The following is a 22,743-nucleotide window of genomic DNA, read 5'->3' on the forward strand; positions in this document are numbered from 1 at the left end:
CAGAATAGTTTCTTTTGGACAAAACAGGCTGGCTTCTAGTGGGCAAGATGAAATATTTATAAACTCATATCTCTGTGTACATTTATACGTGTATATGCGTATGAGAAGGCAAAATTCTTGAAGGAATTGAAACGTTGCAGAAATACCTTTAGAATAGGAATGCATTTTGCTAATAAAATAACCCATTTTCCTGTCACTCCTGCTGTTACATTCCCTGCTACAGGCTGGAAACCAGATGATTTTGAAAAACAAGAAGCCTGATGCTGAATTCAGCCATGACTGAATAAATCCAGAATAACACTTTCAAATTACAGGGAGTGACGGCAGATTTAGACCCAGTATCGGAGGACTGAATCCAGTCTGAAGTATTTAATTCCTACCAACTCAGTGTCCTGCTGCTTTCTCAAGGCTGCTGTCTGCTGCGCACAGTGTTTTCTGTCATGCAGTAGGAGGAAGTAGAGGTTGAGCTCTGCAGCTGGACTTGCAGACTCATGCTAGGAAGGCCAGCAAAGCAATAAGAGCCTGAAAACAATTTATTTTAAAAATCTCACTCCTCCCCTCCCTCCCCTCCCCACTCTCTGCAGGACCACAATTAGAGGAAATAGGGCAGGATACATCCAGACTAAGGGGAGTCAGAACAAGGCTGGAAGCAGATCAGGAGTTCAAGGGAAGACTGGACAAATATATGGAAGAGAGACCCTTTGAGGGTTACTAATAGACAAACCACGACAAACTCAGGAAATTCCCTGAGCTGGAAATAGTAAGAGGCTGAGAGTATACTTGGATGTAACAGATCCTGACTTGCTCTGTTCTTACTCTCCCTTGGTGTCAGCTTAAGGCAAGGGTGAAATGAAAATACTCTGTGAGATGCATTTTGACCTGAACCAGTGTGGATGTTATTTAATTTTTTGTGGGCAGAGAAGATCTGAGGACTGAGGTAGAGACAGATAGGACAACAGCGCAGTGAGAGCTGCCTCCTTTGGAGTCCTGTGTCAAGAGTTACAGGAAATTTCGTTCTTCTTTTCATTTAGTTTCAATTCAAATTTTCCACCCACTAAACTGCACTTGCATTCACATCAGTTCCAGCATTCAGATTTCACTCTGTTGAGTAGATTCCATCTGCAGTTTGGCAAACCTGCAGGTAATTAGCTCTGCCTTGTAATTATATTTCCAGTTAATGTTCCATTAAAGACAAATGAAAAGAATTCGCATCTTCTGCTTAAGTGGTGATAGCACAAAATACAACATTCCATAGCCTTTGAACAAACAAGCAGTTCCATTTGCCAAGGTGAGGTGCATTCGTAATACAGAAGTAGACCTCAATAACTTAGGTCTTCAGGTGTATCCTTTTTTCCTTCCAAGAACTTCAGTGCTTAGTGGGTGGGGAGCCCAGGAGAAGAGCAAAGCCAGCCTTGGGGTTAAGGCATCAGACTCACTATGAAACTATGGGGTCCTCTTCTTGCTTCCTTTCACGGCTGTTGTGAGTGCCATGGAAACCAGGATTTCCACAGTTTCCTTGCCTAATCTGAAACTTTTACTGAGTTTCTTTGTCCAGTCTGAAACAGCCTGGGCCTAATTTCTTTAGCTGAGAGCTCGCAAGTGTGGCTGCAATTGCCGTGTTTGCTGGCAGGGAAGGCAGGCCAGTGAAGAGCCAGGGTGTGTAGAAAGGTGACAGCTGGTGGCACCTCACCAGTTCCTGCCCACTTTTGGAAGTAATATGGAAAAGAGCACATTTCAATTTGCCAGCATGTAAAATGCAGGAAACAATACTTTTCTTTCACTGCATGGTGTGTTGAAGAGAGAAAGTGATGTTTAAAGCTAAGCACTTAGAAAAAAAGCCAAGATCTAACATAAAGACATCACTGCAAAAATAAATGTAATATTATCATCACACTGCAGCAAAGATGAAAAAACTGTTCTCTGCTCTGAGGCACGGGGGATCAAGCACTTCCCCCTTTATGTATTTAGCAGAGAAAGGAGAGGGAAGAAATGGAGCTGGGAGGGCATTATGCAGCTCTGTATTTTACATTTGAACTATTGCTAAAAGATTTTTAAATACCCCTTCTGATTTTTAACACAAAGCTGAAGGTGTAAGGCTGGTGATTTTGAGCTGGCTAATACAGCATTGTTTCATCCCAGGCTGCTCAAGGGTGCCCAACATCATTTTCTGTTCTCTTTTGCTTGTACACACACAGAGCAGGGGAAAGAATATCTGGGAAAAAGAGGCTGACAGCTTCAGTTACCCAGAGATATAAAAGATCTTTGGTAGCAAAACTTCATTCTAAAGACTCTTGAGACATAATCAGTACTATTCTGGGAACTTTTTTGAGGGAGAAAAAGATTCGTTCAACAAATGATTAAACATATCTGTGAACAGTGAATGAGTACATGAAAGTCACTGGATTAAGAATTAAAATCTTGGGGCTCTGAATTTCTGAACTAAGCAAAGAGTTTCAGTAGAATGCAATAGCAGTACACTCTTGTGTGGTTTTTTTATTGATGACAACTTGTTTTGTTTCCATCAGCTGCAGAAAATTTACCTGAACTGTGGGACCTGTCAGTGAAGAGTGGCAGTATTTCATTACCTCCTTAAAGCCCTCGCAAAATTTCCTAAGAAAGCATGTACTGTTCACAGCCCTTTTTAAAGGTCATCCTATCAGCTGGATCCCTTTTTTCACTGTTTGCTACTCCCCCTGCAATTATTAAGCCTCAGCCCTTTAAATTACAAGATCTTAACGTTTCACGACATTTCATCCCAAAAATTCATCAAATCTGATCAAGCGTATTTTCTTTCGCCGTAGTCCCAGACGCAACCACGAAATTTGTTGTGCGCAGTTTCAAACGGGCGGAGAGGGGTGGACCAGAAGGAGAAGTCTGTGGGAGGAGAGTTGGGATGGCAGGTTTTCGGTTTCACAGCTAAGCAGCGGTCCCGGCAACCCGTTCCGGGGGGAGAGCTCGGCGGAGCGCCGGGATGCGGGGGGATGAGGCGGGACGAGGAGGGATGCGGGCGGGATGAGGCGGGATGAGGCGGGACGAGGAAGAATGCGGCGGGATGAGGCGGGACGAGGGAGGATGAGGCGGGATGAGGCGGGATGAGGAGGGATGAGGCGGGATGCGGAGCCCCCTAGCGGTGCCCGTCTCCCACTTCCACGCTTATTCCTTTTTGCCTGGATGTCATTCACTGCCCCAGCTCGCAAACTGCGCGTCGGGCAGGGTGCGGTGCCGGTGGTTTCTCCAAGACCATTCGTCCTGGTACATTAGTTTCTTTTATTTTTGTCGAAATGGATCTGGCTGGGACATGGCTTTCTGCTCTGGTTTGTTCTGGTTTTAAATCCAAATGTTCTTATTCAAACTCTGGAGAGGGCTTAACTGATCTTGTCCCTACTATTAGGAAAACGTAAGAGTTTAAATACAGTGTTAGAACCCTTAGAATGTGCTTACAGTAGCATTAGCCTACAATCGAGAATGATTTTATTTATTATTTCCCCCTTTTTAACCTCTGGGAAAAGAAGCAGGAGCAACCTGGTCTCATGGAAGGTGTCCCTGCCCATGACAGTGGGGGTGGAACTAGATGATCTTTAAGGTCTTTTCCATCCCAAACCATTCTATGATTCTATGATAAAACCCAGACTACTGACAATAAAAATCAAATTAATTGTGATATTTTTTGTATGTACAGAAAGTACCTTGTGAGGAAGAAAATTATTAAGCACTTGAATCTGGATCACAAAATTTAATTTGGTCTTGTGTTTTTTCTCTTTTAAGCAGAGAATAACTCACAAATGAATACAATTTGTTTCTGTCTTTGAAACCATATAACCTTGACCCCTTCTTTGTCAAAATAGTTAATCTTCAGTTTATAGTATCTTATGAGTCCTGCAGGCAAATAATAATTCTCCAAAGAACTCTCGTTCTGTATATTAATAAGGCTAAATGAGGATCCTCCTTATTGCCCATGGCCTTTCTGAAGTATCTTCTAACAAGCTCTTCTCCTTTTCCACACTCCAGTGGACCGTGGAAAATGAAGACTTGATATCATGTACTGGAATCAGTGCAATGGGGAAGACAGTTAAAATTCTTAGCTACAAGATCATAGACCCTTGTCAGTACCCTTTGCTATGGGTACACTGTGTCCTTGTAAAAATTACCTTGATGTGCAAGGTAAGTTGGCTTGTCAATAGATCATTCAAGAAGGCTACCTTGGGACACAAGTGAATAATAATCCAAAGGTAATTGTTTCTTTTCAAGTGGAATAAATCAATCCTAATTGTCTACCATAATAATACAGATTTTGAGACATGTCAGCAGTTCCCATATGTGTGTTCCCATTATTCAAATTTGTGTTTCCCACCTGTTAGGTAAGAGCATGCATTCAGATTTCTAGTCATACAGTAGGTGAAATATATTCTCATAGAATCACAGAATGCTTTGGAAGTAGCTTTAAAGATCATCTAGTTCCAACCCCCTGCCATGGGCAGGGACACCTACCCTTGAACCATGCTGCTCAAACCCCATTCCAACCTGGCCTTGAACACTTCCAGGGATGGAGCACCCACAACTTTCCTGGGTAACCTGTGCCAGTGACTCACCACCCTCATAGGAAATAATTTCTTCCTCATATCTAATCTAAACCTACTCACTGTCAGTTTAAAACCATTCCCCCTGTCCTATCACTTCACTACCTGATAAAGAGCCCCTCCTCATCTTTACTGTAAGCTCCCTTTGAGTACTGGAAGGCTGCCAGAAGGTCTCCTCAGAGCCTTCTCTTTTCCGGGCTGAACAACCCCAGTTCTCTCAGTCTGTTTTCATAGGAAAGGTGATCCAGATCATGTTTGCGGCCCTCCTCTGGACCTGCTCCAGCAGATCCACGTTCTTCTTATGTTGGGGGCCCCAGAGCTAGGTGCAGTACTCTGGGTGGGGTTCTGCCAGATGGGAATAGAAGGGGGATGCCCTGATGATGAGCATTGGTGCAAATCTGACCAATGTAGTTACTCCAGAATGTACTCCAGTGTATGCTCTTGCAATTCAGAAAGTAATTCACATCTGTGTCTCAGGATGGTCTAAGGCTCTGAATGTGATAGCATTTACTCTGGCTGATACTACATGGGAAACAAAATCTGACATTCTTTTCTGATCCACTGTAGTTCCAAACTGTCCCTGCAGAAATTCATGCAAAATGAATGTGGGAGCAAAATTATGTAGGTAGGTTGTAATTCTGTAGGTACAGAAGCTCATTAAGTCTTCTCTATAAATCAGCAACTATGAATACTGATATGTCTCTCTCTACCACTCTCTCTCACAATTTCCTTAAAATATTCTGCAAAATATTTTAAACTTCATCCAGCCTGGTTTAGGCTTCCCAGTGAATACAGTGCTGTGTGATGCTCTTGCAGAACTGTCGCATGCAGCTTGTGGGGATAAATTGTCTTTTTTGTCTGTGTTTGGACAGTGAAATCATTCATCACACTTTCAATCTATGTATATACCTTTTTTTTCTGGTGGAAAGGTGCATGCAGCAATTAAGCATTTTAGAGATAAATTGCCCATGCAGTATATGCCAAAGCAAAAAATGTGTATCCAGATCTTTGGCTTGGTTTCCTGATGGTTGTAAAGATTGCCACTCCAAGCTGTCTTTAAAAACTGCAGTAAAAGGTTTATGATCTGTATCTACTAGCATGGGTGACTTGTAATAATGTACTCCAAAGGTGTCACGCCATGTCCGGCACTGATTGCTCCAGCAAATGAGTACTCCTCTTCACTAGAGTCATTTGTAATCACATAACAGCTTGACTTTCAGTCTGGAAAACCATCGTTTTGTCAGATTGGTTTATGCCACTACATCTCTCACCACATTTTCAGAGACTATGACAGCTGTTGGTTTCATATTTACTCCCACATTTTTCTGTACTTTAAACAAATGTTGTTTCCTTCTTTACTCTGAATGTTCTAGATGCTGTTGAGGCGTTCTTTCCTTTAAAAAAATGCAACCAAACAATAATGTGTATTATGAACACACGTATTATTTTCTTTTTTTGTAACCAGATTTAAAAGCCTTTCTTCTTACTTGCGCTTCACTTCTCTTTCTTCTGTTCTATCTCAGTGGCTACAACAATTTTGCTGGGCACCTCCAGAGTTGATGGGGGGTTTATGTAGTTTGTTTGTTTGTTTGTTTGTTTTGTGGTTTTGTTGTTGGTGGGTTTTGTGGGAGTTTTTTGTGGTTTTTTTGGTTGGTTGGTTGGGGGTTTTGGGGTTTTAATTTATATGGGGTTTTTTAAGAACTTCCCTGTTATTTTATGGGCTTTTTGAGTAGTTGTGACCAACTATTGCTGTCTGAAGCATGTGTGGAATAGGGATTGCCTTCAGTATTTTTGGGTTGTATCTTGCAAAGGAGTAGGAATTTCCAGAGTCAGTATATCATGAGTTATAATTTGACTCTTGTAAGGGGAAAGATTAAAGACCAGAAACTCTTCTACCTAAAGAAAAGGAGACTCAAGAAAAGGAGTAAAAATCTGAATGATGGAAGAAAATTAATGGAGAGGGATTAGAGCAGCAGCATGAAATTATGAGTTAAGGCAGTAAAAAGAAACCTCACAACCCAAAGTAGATTTCAGTGCAGAAATAAACTCTGGAGCTCCTTGCCACATGATATGGATAACAGAAATGTAAATGAGTTTTTAAAAAAATTAGACGCAGTAATGAAACAAATATTCATATGGATACAATTGTTAATAGCCCAAATTTTTTGAGTCAGAGGAGAACACAGATTGGAACTGTGAGAAGAGGATAAGAGCAGACATTTATATTGCAGGGGAAATCGGCATTTTGGGAAGAGGTTTTCTGCAACTGTGGCTGTAGATAGGAAAAGCATTACTGTTTGTCCATTGCCACTCATAAGAATGAGAACTATTGTCAGATTTCACTGTTCCTGAAGCAGACAAGCAGAGGGAAGCCTGGCTTGCAGAAGAGAGCTCACATACACACACAGAGATGCAGTGCATTAAACTCCTCAGATACTCAAGGGAAACAAATTCAAACTGCTTGCTCTGATCCTCAGTTTGCTACTGCAATGTTTTCAGTACCTGTACCTTTGGCAAACACTGCACTCATTTACAGCTTCTGCTGAATTCTGAAACTTCTGTTCTTACTAAAGTGATGCATCTCCAGCCCTTTAGTTCTCACCTTACCTCTCACACTTTTTTGTATTTATCCTGTTTGACATAACACCTCCTATTTCCTGAGAGGGACTGTGCACACTTGGACTCATTTACCTTTACGGCTTTGTGATCTGACTCCTGAGTTGTTCCTGGACCACAAGCAAACCTGAAGACGTAATGGGCAATTCTTAGCCACTGCTGTAAAATTTTTAGGTCATGCGCCTGTAGCTGTTGGTTTTATTTTCCAGATGCTGAGATTTGGGGTTTCCCCTGAGTAGTCTAACAAATGACTGCAGCCCAGATTATGAGGTTTTAATTGAATTAGTGTTTTTTCTGGCAGTAACTATTGAAAATCATGGCTGATATCCTGACTTCTTTAAATTAGTGGAATAATGACTCTGCCTAGATAGAAATTCTGTGCTGCCAAGTATTTGAAAGACAACTGTAAGACTTCGCTGTTATAGTTTTAAAAAAGCAACTTATCTTTGTTGGTCTCCAGTATAATTGTTACCTATAGTGCTATTAAGGATGTTATAACACTATCAGATTTCATCATAAAGTGATGTGACATTAATTTTCTGTAATCCTATTTGTTTTTCAATGTTTGCATTTTGCATATTTTAATTTGCTTGCAAGGTGCCCCAGGTAACTATTTTTCACAGTGTGTGATTTTGCTGATGAATTATAAGATTAGCACAAAATCCAACTACATTTTTCTTAATGAGGGGATCTTTCTATTTTGATACCAAGCCCTGTTTTTAATTAGTTAAGGCAATGCAAAATAAATAAACTCAATATACTCATACATGATATTGATTGTGAGTATTAATAGGGTAAATAAGGACCTGACTAGAAAATAAGAGATTTCATGTTTTATTAAAAAAAACCCAACTTTTTTTAATGTCTACTATTTATATTAAAGTTCCATTCTTCCCTGAAAGTTGACCATTAAGTGAAAGCTTTCTGTGTGCTAAGTATGCCAAACAACTGGAACACAGGTATAATCTGCCTGTGAATAATAAATCTACCCTACCCTTCCCAAGACCTTTAATTTGTGATAAACAGGTATGAATGATACCAAGGATGGGACTAATTTAGTGACAGCTCTGAAACACCGTTATTTAGCCATTTATTTTCCCCAAGCCAAAAGTGGACATTTCCCAATAACTGCCTAAAAAGTGAGTGTTCATATAATTGGGGCAGTCTGGCAACAAAGAGGTGGGGTATACATGCATGTTTAGGTGCAGAGGATCAAGAAAAGGAGATGAAAGAAAGGCCATGATGTGCTTGCGTAAGAAAGTTAAAGATCCTGCAGCCTCAGTGAACGTATTCCACAACACACTGAGCCTAGTCCTAGTTTGAACAGTGCCTTTTCCATTGGGTTAACTCCCTGCTGTGAAGAATTTCTTCTGACTTTTCTGTCCTCTTTGCAAAATATTTCTTAGCTGTATTTCTTTTTTACAGGTCCCTGAGTTTTTTGTGAATTACATCACGGCTTAAAACTTTGCTGGGGCTCAGAGGCTCTCTTTCAACCAAGGAAAGAATTACCCAGCATTGCATGACCTGTAGACCGCAAACACGCTTTGAATACTGTAACTCAACTGACCCCTGTATCTTGAGCTTGCACAGCGTTTTTTTAGAAAAAGGAGAAAAATACTACAGATTCCTCTAACTGGAAAATAAGGGTATTCCACTTGTGTAATCCTGTGACCCACACACTGGGGAAAATCATCCCTACGTTTTATCGATTTCATCCTCATCTTTTTCCTTAATATACTCTTCCAAATTTTCTATTTCAATTACCAGTGACTTCTTTTGTTGCTAGCTGATATATTTTTTCAAAAAGGGCAAATTGTCATAAAATGTGGGCTCGTGTTGTGCTTTCGCAAATTGTGGGTTGATTCTGAAAAGATCAGATTCTATTACTGTGTAGCTACTGTCAGATTTACCAACATGACCTTATCTCTTTGAATAGGGTGGGCTTTGTCATTGCTAAGGAAAAAATCTGCATTTGATTTTGAATGGAAAATCTATACTGATTATTTCTTAAAATATATAACCCGGTATAATGATTGCAATTGGTCTGTACCTACACTGCAGCTACTGTAGAGCCTCACCGAAGATATATTTTTGACACTTTTAATTGACTGTTACTTACACAGCTAAAATATACATATTTGACTGAAAGTATTTGTGACATAAATACCTCAGAATTAAAAATAAAACAACATAATTATGGAAAGGTGTTTATGAAGCTTGAATTTCAAGGGATGCAAGTATTGCAGCCATATAACATACTTTTTCCAATGTAATAAAATTATAATTAATAACTCCATAATTGTCAGTTCCCATCATCTAACTATACTATGCTATGAATGTTACTGGGTAAGTGTAATTGAAATGTCAGACTTTATATGAATTTGTGATGTAATATATAACAGAACACATTAAATGAAGAATCGATACAATAAAAATAGTTAATCAGAAAGTAATCTGAATCAACCAAAAGGGATTCATAAATCTCCTTTGCTTGTGTGACTCCATATAGGCAAAAATAAAAAGGAAAAGAAAGACTGGAAATGCGTTTTAGAGGTAATCTCTTCACCTAGAGTGCCTCCTGGTCATGTTATTTTGTGATGTACATGCCTGAAAGACAAGCTCTGTGGTAAATGTCATTGTTGATTTTGACAAACAGAAAGATCTGTAGTTAAAACTCACAGAAATAAGCCAAAGAATGTTGCTCTTGCATGTCACATCAGTTTGGAATAAGAATTTACATGGAAAGTTAATGTGCTGTTCTATGTAATTTCAGAATTTCTGCATAGACACCACCAAGAAATTGTGCTCAGACCAAGCTGCTGATGTTTTGGAATTGCAAGTTAGTTGTCAAAATGATTTGGTACATCGTGAGAATCAGAAGGACGTGACTGGGAAAGCTACACTGGTGGAAACCACTGTGATTAAAGGTCAGTTAAGCTTTATGGTTTGAGCTATTAACATAACAAAGCTTAACCCCAGCCCTGATGAAAACTTGACATACAGGAGTATCTTGTGTGATTTCACTTGGAATCTGTGGCTTAGTCAAAAAGGAATGAAAAGTGAACCTTTTTGTTCTTCCTGTATAAATGCCGTAAGGCAAATTCATCCAAGCTCTCAGCAGCAGCATGGTTATTAAACTCTGTTTGACACTGCAGCATGAATATTCAGTGGTTTTTAGGAACAGACGATTGGGAAACATGTGCCTTCCTTTTGCTTACACATAATCTCTTATTAAAAAAATACCAATCCCAAAATGTTTTAAGATGAGAAACCCATTTACATTAAAGATATGGAGATGTCTTCGACTCATATTTTTGTATTTTGAAGAAAAAATAGTTCTGAGCAGATTACTTGACTGATAATTGTTTTTAAAGTCTCCATTTGTTTGTGTTTCCCTTAATTTTGATAGATGGGTAGTTTTTCTACTTATCTTCCAAGTTTTTCCTTTTTTAGAAATGAACTGAACTGAAGTTGAAAAGCTAGATGATAAGAGGGCAAATCCAAACTCCATTTATGCTATATATTCCAACTTTGCAATTAGTATATTAAAAAATTATTTCATTAATCTCTCAGTCACAGGTTATATTTGAAATATGAACACATCACATTAATTACAACACTGGAACATTTGCAAGACTAAACCACAAATATTCATCCTCACATCATTTGTTAACTGATAATTGATATCAATAGAAGAACTTCCTACAAAGTTTCTTTTTTTTTATCTTGTCATTCGGTGTATAAGACACTTTAAAAGGATTGTCTATTTGAAACTATGTGTATTGAAACTTCTAAAAGCAACATAAACCACTTCTGTGGAGAAGAATTACAGTGTCATGTTGAATACTCATTAATCCTTATTGCTGTGGAAATTGATTATTTGGGGACTGATTATTGAAAGTGATGTGGTTTAACCCCAGTCAGCAACCAAGCCTCAGACATCTGCTTGCTCACTCCCCCACCAGCAGGATTAGGGAGAGAATTGGAAGGGCAAAAGCCAGAAACATTGTGGGTTGAGATAAAGACAGGGAAAACAAAATCCACTCCTACAAGCAAAGCAAAACAAGGAATTAATTCACTGCTTCCCATGGGCAGGCAGGTGTTCAGCCATCTCCAGGACAGCAGGGCCCTACCACATGTAATGGTGATTTGGGAAGACAAATTCCACCAATCCAAATGCCCCCCCTTTCCTCCTTCTATGCTTTTGGTCAATTGGGGTCCCCTGTCCTGGCTGTGTCTCCTCCCAACCTCCAGTGCACCTCCAGCTTCCTTTGCCAGCCATGACAGTATGAAAAGCAGAAGAGGCTTTGGCTCTGTGCAAGCCCTGCTCAGCAATAACAAAAATATCTCTATATCAACACTGTCTTCAGCACAAATCCAAACCAGCCCTGTACTAGTTGCTGTGAATACAATTAATTCTGCCCCAGCAAAAACCAGCATGGTATTTTGGTATTAGGAAGCTTTGAAATAAAATCCTAAATTTGTTATTTTGTAGCTTTGAAAAATCTCTTTTCAGGCTCTGTTTTGTCACTGTTTAATGATTTGATTAGATTTTATAGGGGTAAATAGTGAAGCTTACATGTTGGCAGCTACAAAGGACAGTATCAGTTTAAACCCCACAAAAAAAAGTACCAACATAGGTTAATGGGGTACTAATTTTTTGTCAAGGGCACTTCCTGTAAATCACTGAGGCTTGACTTTAAAAACCATTGTCCATGCTACAGGGATTAATTAGATCACTTGCATGGGTTAGTCTCTGTGGCATGAGGCAGACATGGGAAGCAAGGGGAACAAACTTGAAGAAAACATGACCAGAGCTTCTTTGATGGACAAGGCAGACCTAAAGCTTATGCTGAGCACTGCCTTATTCACAGGCACAGAAGTCCATGATTGAGGAGGTGCTTAACTTTGTTGGCCTATACTACTCATAGACAGGCAAAGTCATCCAGGCTAAAGTCTCCTAATGCCTTTATGGTGAAAAATCTTCAAATATTTTTCTGAACACAGCTGCTCAGTTTGTGTAGCAAGAAGTGATGTCATAAAGTCACTTCATGTGCCTTTTACGGGAACTGTACAGTAGTTTCTAAACTGAGATCTGTTGGCTGAGAAAAGAAGTATGGAGCCACTGTTACTGAGGCTTCAGCTCAATAACAGGACTGGGAGGTCACTTAGTCTTTCCATTTTCCTATTGTGAGAGTATTTGTTACTGCTCGTGTTTCTTTTGTACCTGGGCACCACTGAGAAATGTCTGTCTCCATCTTCTTCATATCTTCCCATCAGGTATTGATACCCAGTGATAAGATCTCCTTGACCTGTCTCTTGACCAGGTTGAAGAGTCACAGCCCTCTCAGCCTCCCCTTCTATTTCAGATGCTGTTTCAGGCACTTGATCACATTCATGACCCTCTGCTGGACTTGCTCCAGAACATCCATGTCTCTCTTGTACAGGGAGCCAGCACTCCAGGTGTGCTCTCACCAGTACTGATCAGGGGCACAAGGACCTCTGCTGGCACCACTATGCCTAATGGAGCCCAGAATGTTGCTGGACTACCCTGCCACAAGGAGACATTGCCGGTGCATGGTCAGCTTGTCTTCCAGGGCCCCTGTGTCTTTCTCAGAAAAGCTGCTTTCCAGTTATTCAGCCTCTGCCTGTGTTGGTGCATGGGGTTATTCTTTCCCAGGTGCGGGGCCTTGCATTTTCCTTCACTGAACTTCATGAATGTCCTCTCTGCCCTGTTCTCCAGCCTGTTCAGGTCCCTTTGATGGCAGCACAACCATCTCAGCTGCTTCTCCCAATGCAAACTTACTAAGGGAAGCTCGTTCCCATCGACTGTTCTGTTAATGAATCACCATGTCTGTTGCAGACACCCCAACATCGCTCATGTTGGTCTCTCCATTAAATCCTGACCCAGAAAACTCTCAGAGGGCTCTTCAGCTGTCCCTAGGCAAAGGGCTGCCTCTGTTACCATGGTACCAGCAAAATTTCTTCCTTCTCTTTCACTCTGCTTGCTAGCTCATGCAGTTTGTGGTTCTGGACACCAGAAAACAGACTTGGACTTTTTGCAACAGTTCCTGATTTGGACCTTCTTCTGAATATGTTTCAACACCATGGTGAAATGATGCAATATTGCTGACTGTCTCATCTGCTCTGCTGGAAGTCTGTCTGCCTTCTCTCTCTTTATTCACTCAGAGATAGTAGCATGAGTCTTTTGTCCATCGCATGAAGCCTTATTTATAAAACATTGATAAACCTTTTTCAGAATCTCAAAAAGTGCTTGATTTTTATTGCAATTTCTCAGTTTCTAGCACAACTCTTGTTTTTCTTAGCCAATTCTTCATTTGTTTTTAATTCCAAAACAATTAAATTGAGAAAAACACTTTTTCTAGGGACTTATTCAATTTTGAAAATATCTTTTCTTAATTCTTCTTACTCTATTTCCTTTGGCCCTCATTGCATCAAGATCCTACTGTTTGCTGTAACAACCCTTCTGAGAAAGCAGTTTATTTTTCTCCTAGTTGAGACTCACATGTCAGTAGTCAGTGTAGGCTGATGACTTAACTCCTCCTGCTTCCAGTAGACATACTTTTTTTAAACTTTAGGTCTCAGGCTTATTTTCTTCCTATCTATTTCCATGAGTTTATGGCTGGAGACCTGTGCTTTGCAAGTAGTTTTGGGTATATGACCAAGAGTATTAGAAGAAAGAAAATAGTGTTAGGACTGCTGAAGGCTTGCATGACCCTGGTACTGCAAGGATTCACAGCACTAACTCTTCCCACCTAGCTCAGTTCTTAGCCTGTATCTGATTCAAAAGCTCATCAATCACATGTCTCCTGCCTCATTTCTCATGAATATTGCAATTAGTTAACTTGAAGTTCATCCTATTAACTGTATTGGCTTAGACTACTCACAGAACACCAGATAAAGAATAGATTTTGTTACTGAGGATTCCAAACAAACTCCTAGTACCTCTCTTTAGTATGCACATAGAAAATCACAGACTAGTATCATAATGATCCTTCTTTTGCAAGACTAGGGAATTGCTTCTTGTTTAATTGCCTTGGAGTATATCCCTTTACCAACTCTGTCCAAATTGGAGTGTAGTATGAGTTTGAGCTAGGCAGACGTAACCTAGTCCAAAGAACAGTGATGGATTGTACCCTGACATACCCTAATGAATGTTAAAGGTTTTTCTGAAAGTTCTGTGTTAGTATAGTCCAAAATTATTTGGCTGATTAAAAGATAACTGCAGAATTTTACAGGAGATTGGATTAGATTGGATAACAGTTCTTCCTGGCCAGCCAAGGAATCCCCATGAGTCCACTGCTGTGTGCAGAAAGCTTGCCTGTTCCAGAGGGTGTACTCTGCTCTGCTAATTCACAAGATAATGGATTAGAAAATATGTCAAGACTAATAACACAGACACACTCCTGTGGGTTTTGAGTGGGAGGAAATGCACCATTCACTGACTAATCTTTAAACTTCTACTGATGAATGTTAAGGCACCCTCCAAAACACCAACCTGTTTCAAATTCCTAATAAGGATGTTGAATCTGTACTCTCAAAAACCCCGCTACTTACAGAGACAATTGCTATTTCTTACCAAAGGCCAGATAGTTCCGAAAAGAAAAGCAACGTTTTTCTCTCCATTTTAGAGCCTCTATTTTCTCTCCTTACCGAGCTCGTGTTAATAAAGATAGGATTTATTATCCTTGTTTCTAAGAAATGGAACCTTTTTCATCTGTTGCAATTAAACCTGAAGAGACCATTATTATCTTATTTTCTTATATTTGACTGACTTTGAATTAATTAAAATGGTAGCAATATCTTCAGGATAATAACTCTCAACAGAAATCTGCTGTATCAGTTTTCATTTATTCTTGAAATTTGTTCTAAGAGGGGGTTCTATAACACTATGTAATCTTCTTGTTCATGGCATAGGTTTCTGGAATAGTTACAATCCGCAGCAAAACAGTGTTTATGCTGATTTTGTTTATTGATGTCAGGATATTTTAGGGAAGGTATTTATATATTCTGTCTTTAGGCACTTGATTTAGGAGGCTAGTGGGCTGGAGAAAGAAAAAGAGGGATGGGCCTTCTGTTTGTACTTTAGGATGTACATATGTCTACCAAATTTTCAAAGATGGTTTAAGAAATTTCTGCCCCTGTAGCTTGCTGTCCCATTAGTAAAGACAATACATTTGACCATGGCACTGTGCTCTAAAACAAATATTAAAATGAATTAGACATAATAACCCAAAAAACTTAAAGAAAAACCTAGAATTCTGAATTATTTTGAAAAAAGAGAAAAGCTGCTTTTTTTTTTGGATGACATCACAGGGATTTTGTATTAGTGTTCTGAACTAGGTGCATGGGAATAAGCAGTATGAATTAGGAATCCTTTCCTGTAGGCATGTGAGACAACTCCCTCCAGCTTCCCCCCTCAGTTCAGCCTTTTACTAGGGCAAAACTGGTATTAGATTCTTTGGCTCCCATGGTCTTGTAATTTTCTTAAAAATAGAAAACAAAAAACTCTTTGGCTATAAATACAAAACTTATCCTTGGCTGACACATCTTCTGAGGTAAGTTTAAAAAAAGGCAAGAAAATTACTTAAAATATATGGAGATCATACTATTTCATAGGATGTGAGTACACTCTTAGTAAATGATATTGAAATATTTTCAATCACCTTTGCCCTCAACCAAACTCTAACCTGTTTAATAGCAGGGGGAAGAAAGCATAGGCTCTGAATCCTTCTGATTTCACTGGTTTATTAGATACAACTGATTTAAATTGCAGTAATATTCAGAGGTTTCAGGCAGGAGCTTAGGTGGCTGCAAGGAGGAGGTATGACAGTGTTATGTGTAGTTAAACTAAAGGGTACTTCATGCCAGTGCCCTCTCCCACTCTCCAGCAGTGCTGCCTGGCTCTGCTCCCCCAGTCCTGTGCAGAGCAACACTTGAACATTTCTGATGGTGCCCTGAGCCCTGCTCTGCATCCTCTTGCAGGAATTTATGATGAGGTAAGAAATATGAGATTGTTTAAAACTTGTGGCAACCATTTCTGATCTGCAAGAGCTGCTGTTACACTGGGGATTTATTTTATATGAGGCAGTAGTAAAACAGTGGAAACTAGGTCTCAAAAAGTTCAATAAAACTAGCAAGATAGACTAGAAGAAAATATGATGAAGAAAAAAAATTTAAAAGGACAGTGAAAGAGGTCAACTGTTGTCTCTTTCAAGAAATTTAATATTTTTTTAAAAACATTAAGATTAATCTTTTCCAAACCATAGGTTAGTAGATTCCAGAAGGAGATAAATATTACCCTTACATTAAATGCAACCCTACAGTTTACGTAAAATATTTTGATTGTGGCACTTAACAGTTTTTGAAGATATGCTACATCATGAAATAGTGGTTGATGGATATCAGCTCAAGCAATAGTCCATTAGTTTTATGGGCTCTAATTCTTCTATCACTGATCAGCTTTCAGCAGCACTCCCTAAGGAATTAGTTCTCATTAGCACTGGGGAACATCAGAACCAGTCTCACAGCTAATAAAATGCTGCTGTTCATAAAAATGCTTTTGTTTATGCATATACCTTCAGTTCTGTGCATTTTCACTAAGTGATGTGCAGAAATAAGGATGTGGCTCTACCATGTTGAGCTCATAATATTGTTATGCAGAATATTTCACAGCTACTTTTTTTGAGTTAGGCATAAATAAACAATAAATGCTGTGTGGTTGAGTGTTAATTTATGCAGCATTAAAACTGATCTGAAATATTTACCAAAGCTATAAACCTGTGTTATGATCACACAGCCAGAGGTATTTAGGTGTACAGCCTTGTATGTACATGAGTTGGGCCCTCCAGCAGTTGTTTCATTCAAGCAAGGGTCTTGATGGGTTGGGTCTCTTCTGTTGCCTACCTTTTGAAGAAGGGCAAAATGAAGAGTTATGACAAACATTTCTGACCTTGAAATTTGTGAAAAACAGCAAGTATATTCCGAGAAAAAGCCAACATATCTTACTCGCTCAAGGATACTAGTGAAATTAATGGAAATTTTTAGTCTGTAGAGCACTATCCTTCCACTATAAAGGCAAATGTAATTATACAAATTGTTCCAGGAAGAGCAGAATTAATGAAATTTGGTTTAATAAGTATTCAGGCCTGTTGTCCCCTACTGCTCCTCTCTGCCTTTCCTGATAATAACCAAAATTCTCCTTGTGATGTTCCTATCAAAAGAAAAAGAGCAGGTCTGGAGCTATGTGTGTGTTGAGTGGCCAACAAATATGCACACACTGATTTATGCTGCTGTCTGCTGCCAAATGGAGTGGATAACAGCTGTGTTCTGCATGCTTCTCTTTCAATAGAGGAACTAATTCAACTCCAGCTTTTGTAACCACGGTGAGACTTCTGTCCCCTTTTCAAATCTGACTGAAATTGGCAGAAATAAACTTGTAAAAGTACTGAAGAGATTGATGGATGGATGGACAGCACGATGACATAAGCATTATTTTCTTGGCAGGCTGAGATGGCGTATCCTATTTGGGAATTCAATGTTGAGGCTAATAGATTTTTTTTCAAATAGGGAAGAAAATTGCATTGATTTCAATGTTCAGAATTCCCCTGGGATTTTTCAGCTTGTCTCATTCATTGCTTAATGCTTTATTGAAGTGTAAATATATACATTTCAAAAGGCACCCTGAACAGGTTTGGGACTGAGGACAGCTGTGATTTAGTCGGGCCTGATGACATCAACATTCGTTCTCCTTGAGCTGTCTTGCTTAGAAGCATATCATTTTGTTTACATGTGTTTGGGAAAGAAGAAAACCTGGCTATGCCATCCATGAGCAATCTGTACCTTATATCCCTATTAGCAAGTCTTAAGTGCACAAACAATATTTCCCTTGCTGAATCACAGGGATTAGCTTATTCTTGCAGTGACTGTTTTATTCATTAGTTTACTTTTACTGATATCAAGCACAGCCAAATTGCAAATGAACTACAAACCAGGAAATGTTTATTAACAAGATAGTGGCCACATGTGCAAGTGAGACCTTCAATGCATTTCTAATCATATCCTTGGGGTTTTGGTTTTGCTTTTTTTTTCCTTTTGATGCTCAGATCTGGAAATACTTTGCTAATTCAGTAGTAGGGGACTTGTGGGTATGTGGGTTTATGATAGACTCTACACTGGTGTGGTCAGACAGATACTTGATTAACTTAGTATTTATTTCCAGCCTTAGAAAACCTATAAAGGAAAGGATCACACCCTCACAAAGAAATTACTACTACCCAGTTTTCAGGGAGAGACACCTCAGTCATGGAGAGCCTTAGGAGGAACACAAGTGGGATTTGGAGACTGCAGAGAAATGATAGAATTATTCTCTTGGTGAAGTGGCACATGGTGGTTGCAATAGTAAGTCTGGGAGGATTCTTTTTTGAGAAGTTTGGCCTCATAAAGAAGAACCTTTTTGACAAACATGGCTTGCTGGGAGGTCAGAGAGTACACTGTAGTAGGTTGTTTCAAGTTGTGTCCTAGAAAATTAATCAACCAGGAACAGCTGTACCCACAGCAGTGTTTCACACTGGTTTGCAATTTCAGGTGAAAGTTTTGGCTTTAAAAACACGGTATCTTCTCAGCTCCATTACCTATAAGCCTTCCTGATAAACTCTAAGGGTGATTTGCTCTTGGCAGGGAACCTGTGATGATATCACTACCATCATCTCAGGTCTAGCTGGTCCTATTGTGACCTGGCTCTTGCCCACCACAGGCTGGGCTAAGGGATGGGGCAGCTCTGAAGTGGTGAAACGGGGCGCTCACTGAACAATCCTTATGGGGTTCAGTTCCATGAGACCAATGGTCCCATGTGTCTTGCAGAGCTTCCTCTAACCTCAGGGAAGTGGTGAGCCACCCAAGGAGGGGAGGAGACCCTGGGGCCTCTTGGCAGCAGCCTGAGTCATGGTGAGATCTAAAGTGACAATGTTACTGTGCCCAGATGCAGAGCAGAGCCTGCCCCAGCTCTTGAGCTGCTAAGAGGCCTCCAGTGAGGGTGTCTGCTCTTGTGGGAAAACACTGCTGCTTTGTGAAAGGTTTGTCCTCAGTGCTGCTTCAGGCTAGTCTAGGTGGATGTAAAGAAATGCACTTCAAAAATTTTTCATTTTAACCTCATGTCATTCTCAAGTCTGTGTCTCTGTTATAACACCTTTTAAAGTAGAAGCAACTGGAGATTCTGAGTCTAGGAAATCCCAAGGTAACACCATGGTTTCCTAACTGCAGGGGCTCCTCTTGTCAGGCAATGGAACACAAAATCATGGGAGCACATCTGTAATAAGGATGGTATGTGCAACTCATGGCAAGTAGATTGCTCTTCTCTTGATATGGTCAGATAATTTTATCTGCCTGCTTTTATGCTGTTAGTGATTGCACCATTTAAACCTTTTAACAAACTCTGAAGTTATCCGTGCATAGACAGCAAGGAGTGGTCAACTTAGAGGTACAAGCCTGTGCAAGAACTGAAATAGGAATTCTTGAGTGAAGACTCTCTTGCAAAATGCTCAGCTCATTTTCATTCCATCACAGATACTGTTCAGGAACTTAAGTCATTTAAGATCTCTGAAAAACATAAAAGTGAGGAGAACATTGGGTTTTTTTGCTTTTATGGTTGTCCTTTTGAATTGTACCATTTTATCTTTTCCAGGACAAGGGCAGAATCTTCCATTTCCTTAGAGTTAATTTTTGCTAATTTTTCAGATCTAGCAAGAAACTATGAGGCAGAAGACGAAGAAGAGCATGACTACAGCTATATTGATGAAAAGATAATTGAAAACATAAGAGAAGTATTTCAAGACACCAGCATTAGAAATAAGCATGCCCTCTCCAGAGGAAGAAGGTGAGTGTAAACTATGATCACTTGTGGATGCAAACAAGTGCAGGCAGAGTGATTTTTCAAACTGGCTGGTAACCTTCACTTCCTAAAACAAGAGAGGTTTTCCCCTGGGAGCTGCTGCTGTTGCTGCAAATGTCCTGTGAGTAAGGCAGGAAAGGTTTCCCTGAGCTGCCACCCATGACCCCCAGTCACTCTTAGCTGTGTCACCTTTGTTAAAGGAGTACCTATCATTGTTCTGGGGATAGAAGTGAACAGGCATTTTCCCATTTTGTGGCAGTTTGCTCTAAAATTATAGTACTCTGAATGCAGCCCTTTTCCTCTTTTTGGAAGTGGATGCCTTGTTGTGCACGACTAAGTTTTGTTGCTTTAAAAGCTTTCAGGCATTATCTGTATTTCCATTAAATCTGCAAGGTTCTGCTCTGGCAGTCTGCAGTGACTAAGTGCCAGTGAAGACGGCTTTTGCTTCTAAAAATCTCTACATCTCATTTCCAGCTAAAAACAGATGAGAATTTTTCTAGATATGAGTGAAACTGTGGTCCCAGTTCTTTTCGCTCATAGCTGAACCTTCTACGGATTTCACTTGATTCGGTTAAATTGCTTCTTTTGTGAAGAGAAACCCATGAAAACACCAAAAAAAAAGGTGAAATGTTGTGTTTCAGAGATTTAAAAAAATATTTTATTATGAAATATTTTATTTTAAAATGTACTTTGTGTTTATTTTTAAATTATGTGCAGTGTTCATCCTGTATTTGAGTTCAGCAACATAGTGAATCTGAAATAAGCTGTTATTTTTTCTGAAATGCTCAAACCCCTCAGAAAAATGATATCCAGGGCAGTGTGTGGATGGATGAGGCCATCTCTTCTCCTGCTCACAGACACAAAGACTCCAAAGTTACACAAAAGACTAAAAATGAAACTAAGTAGGACATTTCACATAACAGATTGCTTCCTCAGTTCACATGCTTTTGAGGGTGGGGTCTTGCTCTATCATGTCAAGAAGATGGGAAAGAGAGAACTGAGCTCTCTTCTGACTAAAATATCCCCTCTGACCACAGGCATTAAGGGAAAAGTGTGCTTTCAAGAAACAACACCAGCTTAGAGGATCAGCATCTCTTTATACTACTTATTGTTGTATCATCGGTTCCTCTGAGTCTTTATCCACCTGCCCTTTAAATTTCCTGTCAATGGAAGCAACATTTCACTTTATTAGTGTCCTCTTGGAGGGTTCTAGCAAAACGTGAAAGAAAAGGGCCATTGCTACCTTGAGGGAGATCACTCTCTTTGGATAATCTTTGGTTTATAAGCAATGTCATAAATTTTCATCCTTAACGGCTGACAGAAGTATCCACTCTCTGCAATCATTAGCTAGCCCAGGAGCATGTGTCTCCTCCAGCCTGCTGGTCTCCCCCAGCTATCAGAAATCTCCATTGTGGCTTTTTTCTAGCACGTAAAGTTTCTATCAAGATTCCACAGTTGCACTTGTGAGCATTTTGAGAAATATGGATATGACATGGGCATATGCAATTAACCTTTAATACAGGCAAAAGTCTTATAAAATACGTAGCCAGATAAAATAACCAAATTAGCTGGTTTAGGCTTATATATAGGATAATATTGCACCAAAATATGTTGTCTCTTTTACCTGTGTCAAATACCTAACATCTGATCATTATTGTTCTTGAAGAATTCCTCAGTTAACCATTTCCCACCCACAGTCTCTCCTTTCCTCAGGACATTTGTGCCATTTATTAATATCTACTTTTAATTATTTGGTATATATGACTTATCAAAATTAAGTCCATTGATCCAAATTACTTTTAAATAGAATTTTTAGGAGGAAAAGTAGTTTTAATGAAATACAGAAGTAAGCCTCAGCAGTCAGGCTTACCTTAAAAAAAGCAATATTTATTATTTGCAGTGTTTCAGCAGTGTCCCCCTCAAAATCTTTCCACAATCAGGGCTGAAGCATGCCAGGATGACATTAGTAAAGAGCTAGTCCTCACCCTAAGCAGGAGGCAGAAAGAAAGAACAGAGAGTTGTCTCCGGTCATAGCTATGTTAATTTTGATAGAATAAATGTGCCCAGAGGGTCAATGATGTTAACATGACCTCATCACTCCAGAACAGTAAGCAATTAAGCAAGGGACTTCACTACAGATGCCTGAGCTTGCTGTAGCAACAATCATTATTAACATATTTTAACCTTCCATTAAATATTCAAGAGAAAGTTAGAAAAAAAACCCACACCACCCTGGAAGCATTTAAAATGTGTGGCTTTCTTTTCAGCAAGACAAGTTTCTCTCCTTTTACTGCCATGAGTTGTTTCTGCTTTTTCAATGATGAAAGCCCTCAGTTTGACAGTCTTTTGGATGGTATTACAAATGTCAACAGTGGCTTTTCTTGGTGTGAGAAAATGGGAAAATAGAAGGTCCATTGCAACCACTGAATTGGAATAATTCTGGTGCTGCTGTAATGTTTCCTCCTACATCCCTGCAAACAAAAATGAGATGGAGGCATGCAGGAACAGGAACAGCAACAAAAACAAAACTTCAGCAAAACCAGAGAAGGCAGATTCTGTCTCCAGTGCTGATAGCTGCGTGTAACTCATGGCTGGAAAAGGACAGAAACAACATGGTCCAGCCACCTGGAGAGCTGAAAA

The 22,743-nt window shown here is 39.6% G+C and overlaps 1 protein-coding gene across 1 annotated transcript in view; it reads left to right on the forward strand.

Annotated features, from left to right (window-relative positions):
• Positions 1-20,092, forward strand: part of THEMIS (thymocyte selection associated) — a gene marked incomplete at both ends in the record, with an annotated part of 75,067 nt that extends 54,975 nt beyond the window's left edge. The window contains 2 exons of the mRNA XM_082302452.1: positions 9,967-10,120; positions 19,950-20,092. Of these exons, the coding sequence (XP_082158578.1) occupies positions 9,967-10,120; positions 19,950-20,092 (297 nt within the window). The remainder of the gene's footprint in view (positions 1-9,966; positions 10,121-19,949) is intronic.
• Between the last annotated feature and the right edge of the window lie 2,651 nt (positions 20,093-22,743).

Source organism: Coloeus monedula (assembly GCF_965178545.1).
Source record: "Coloeus monedula genome assembly, chromosome: 2".
Classification (NCBI taxonomy): Eukaryota; Metazoa; Chordata; class Aves; order Passeriformes; family Corvidae; genus Coloeus; species Coloeus monedula.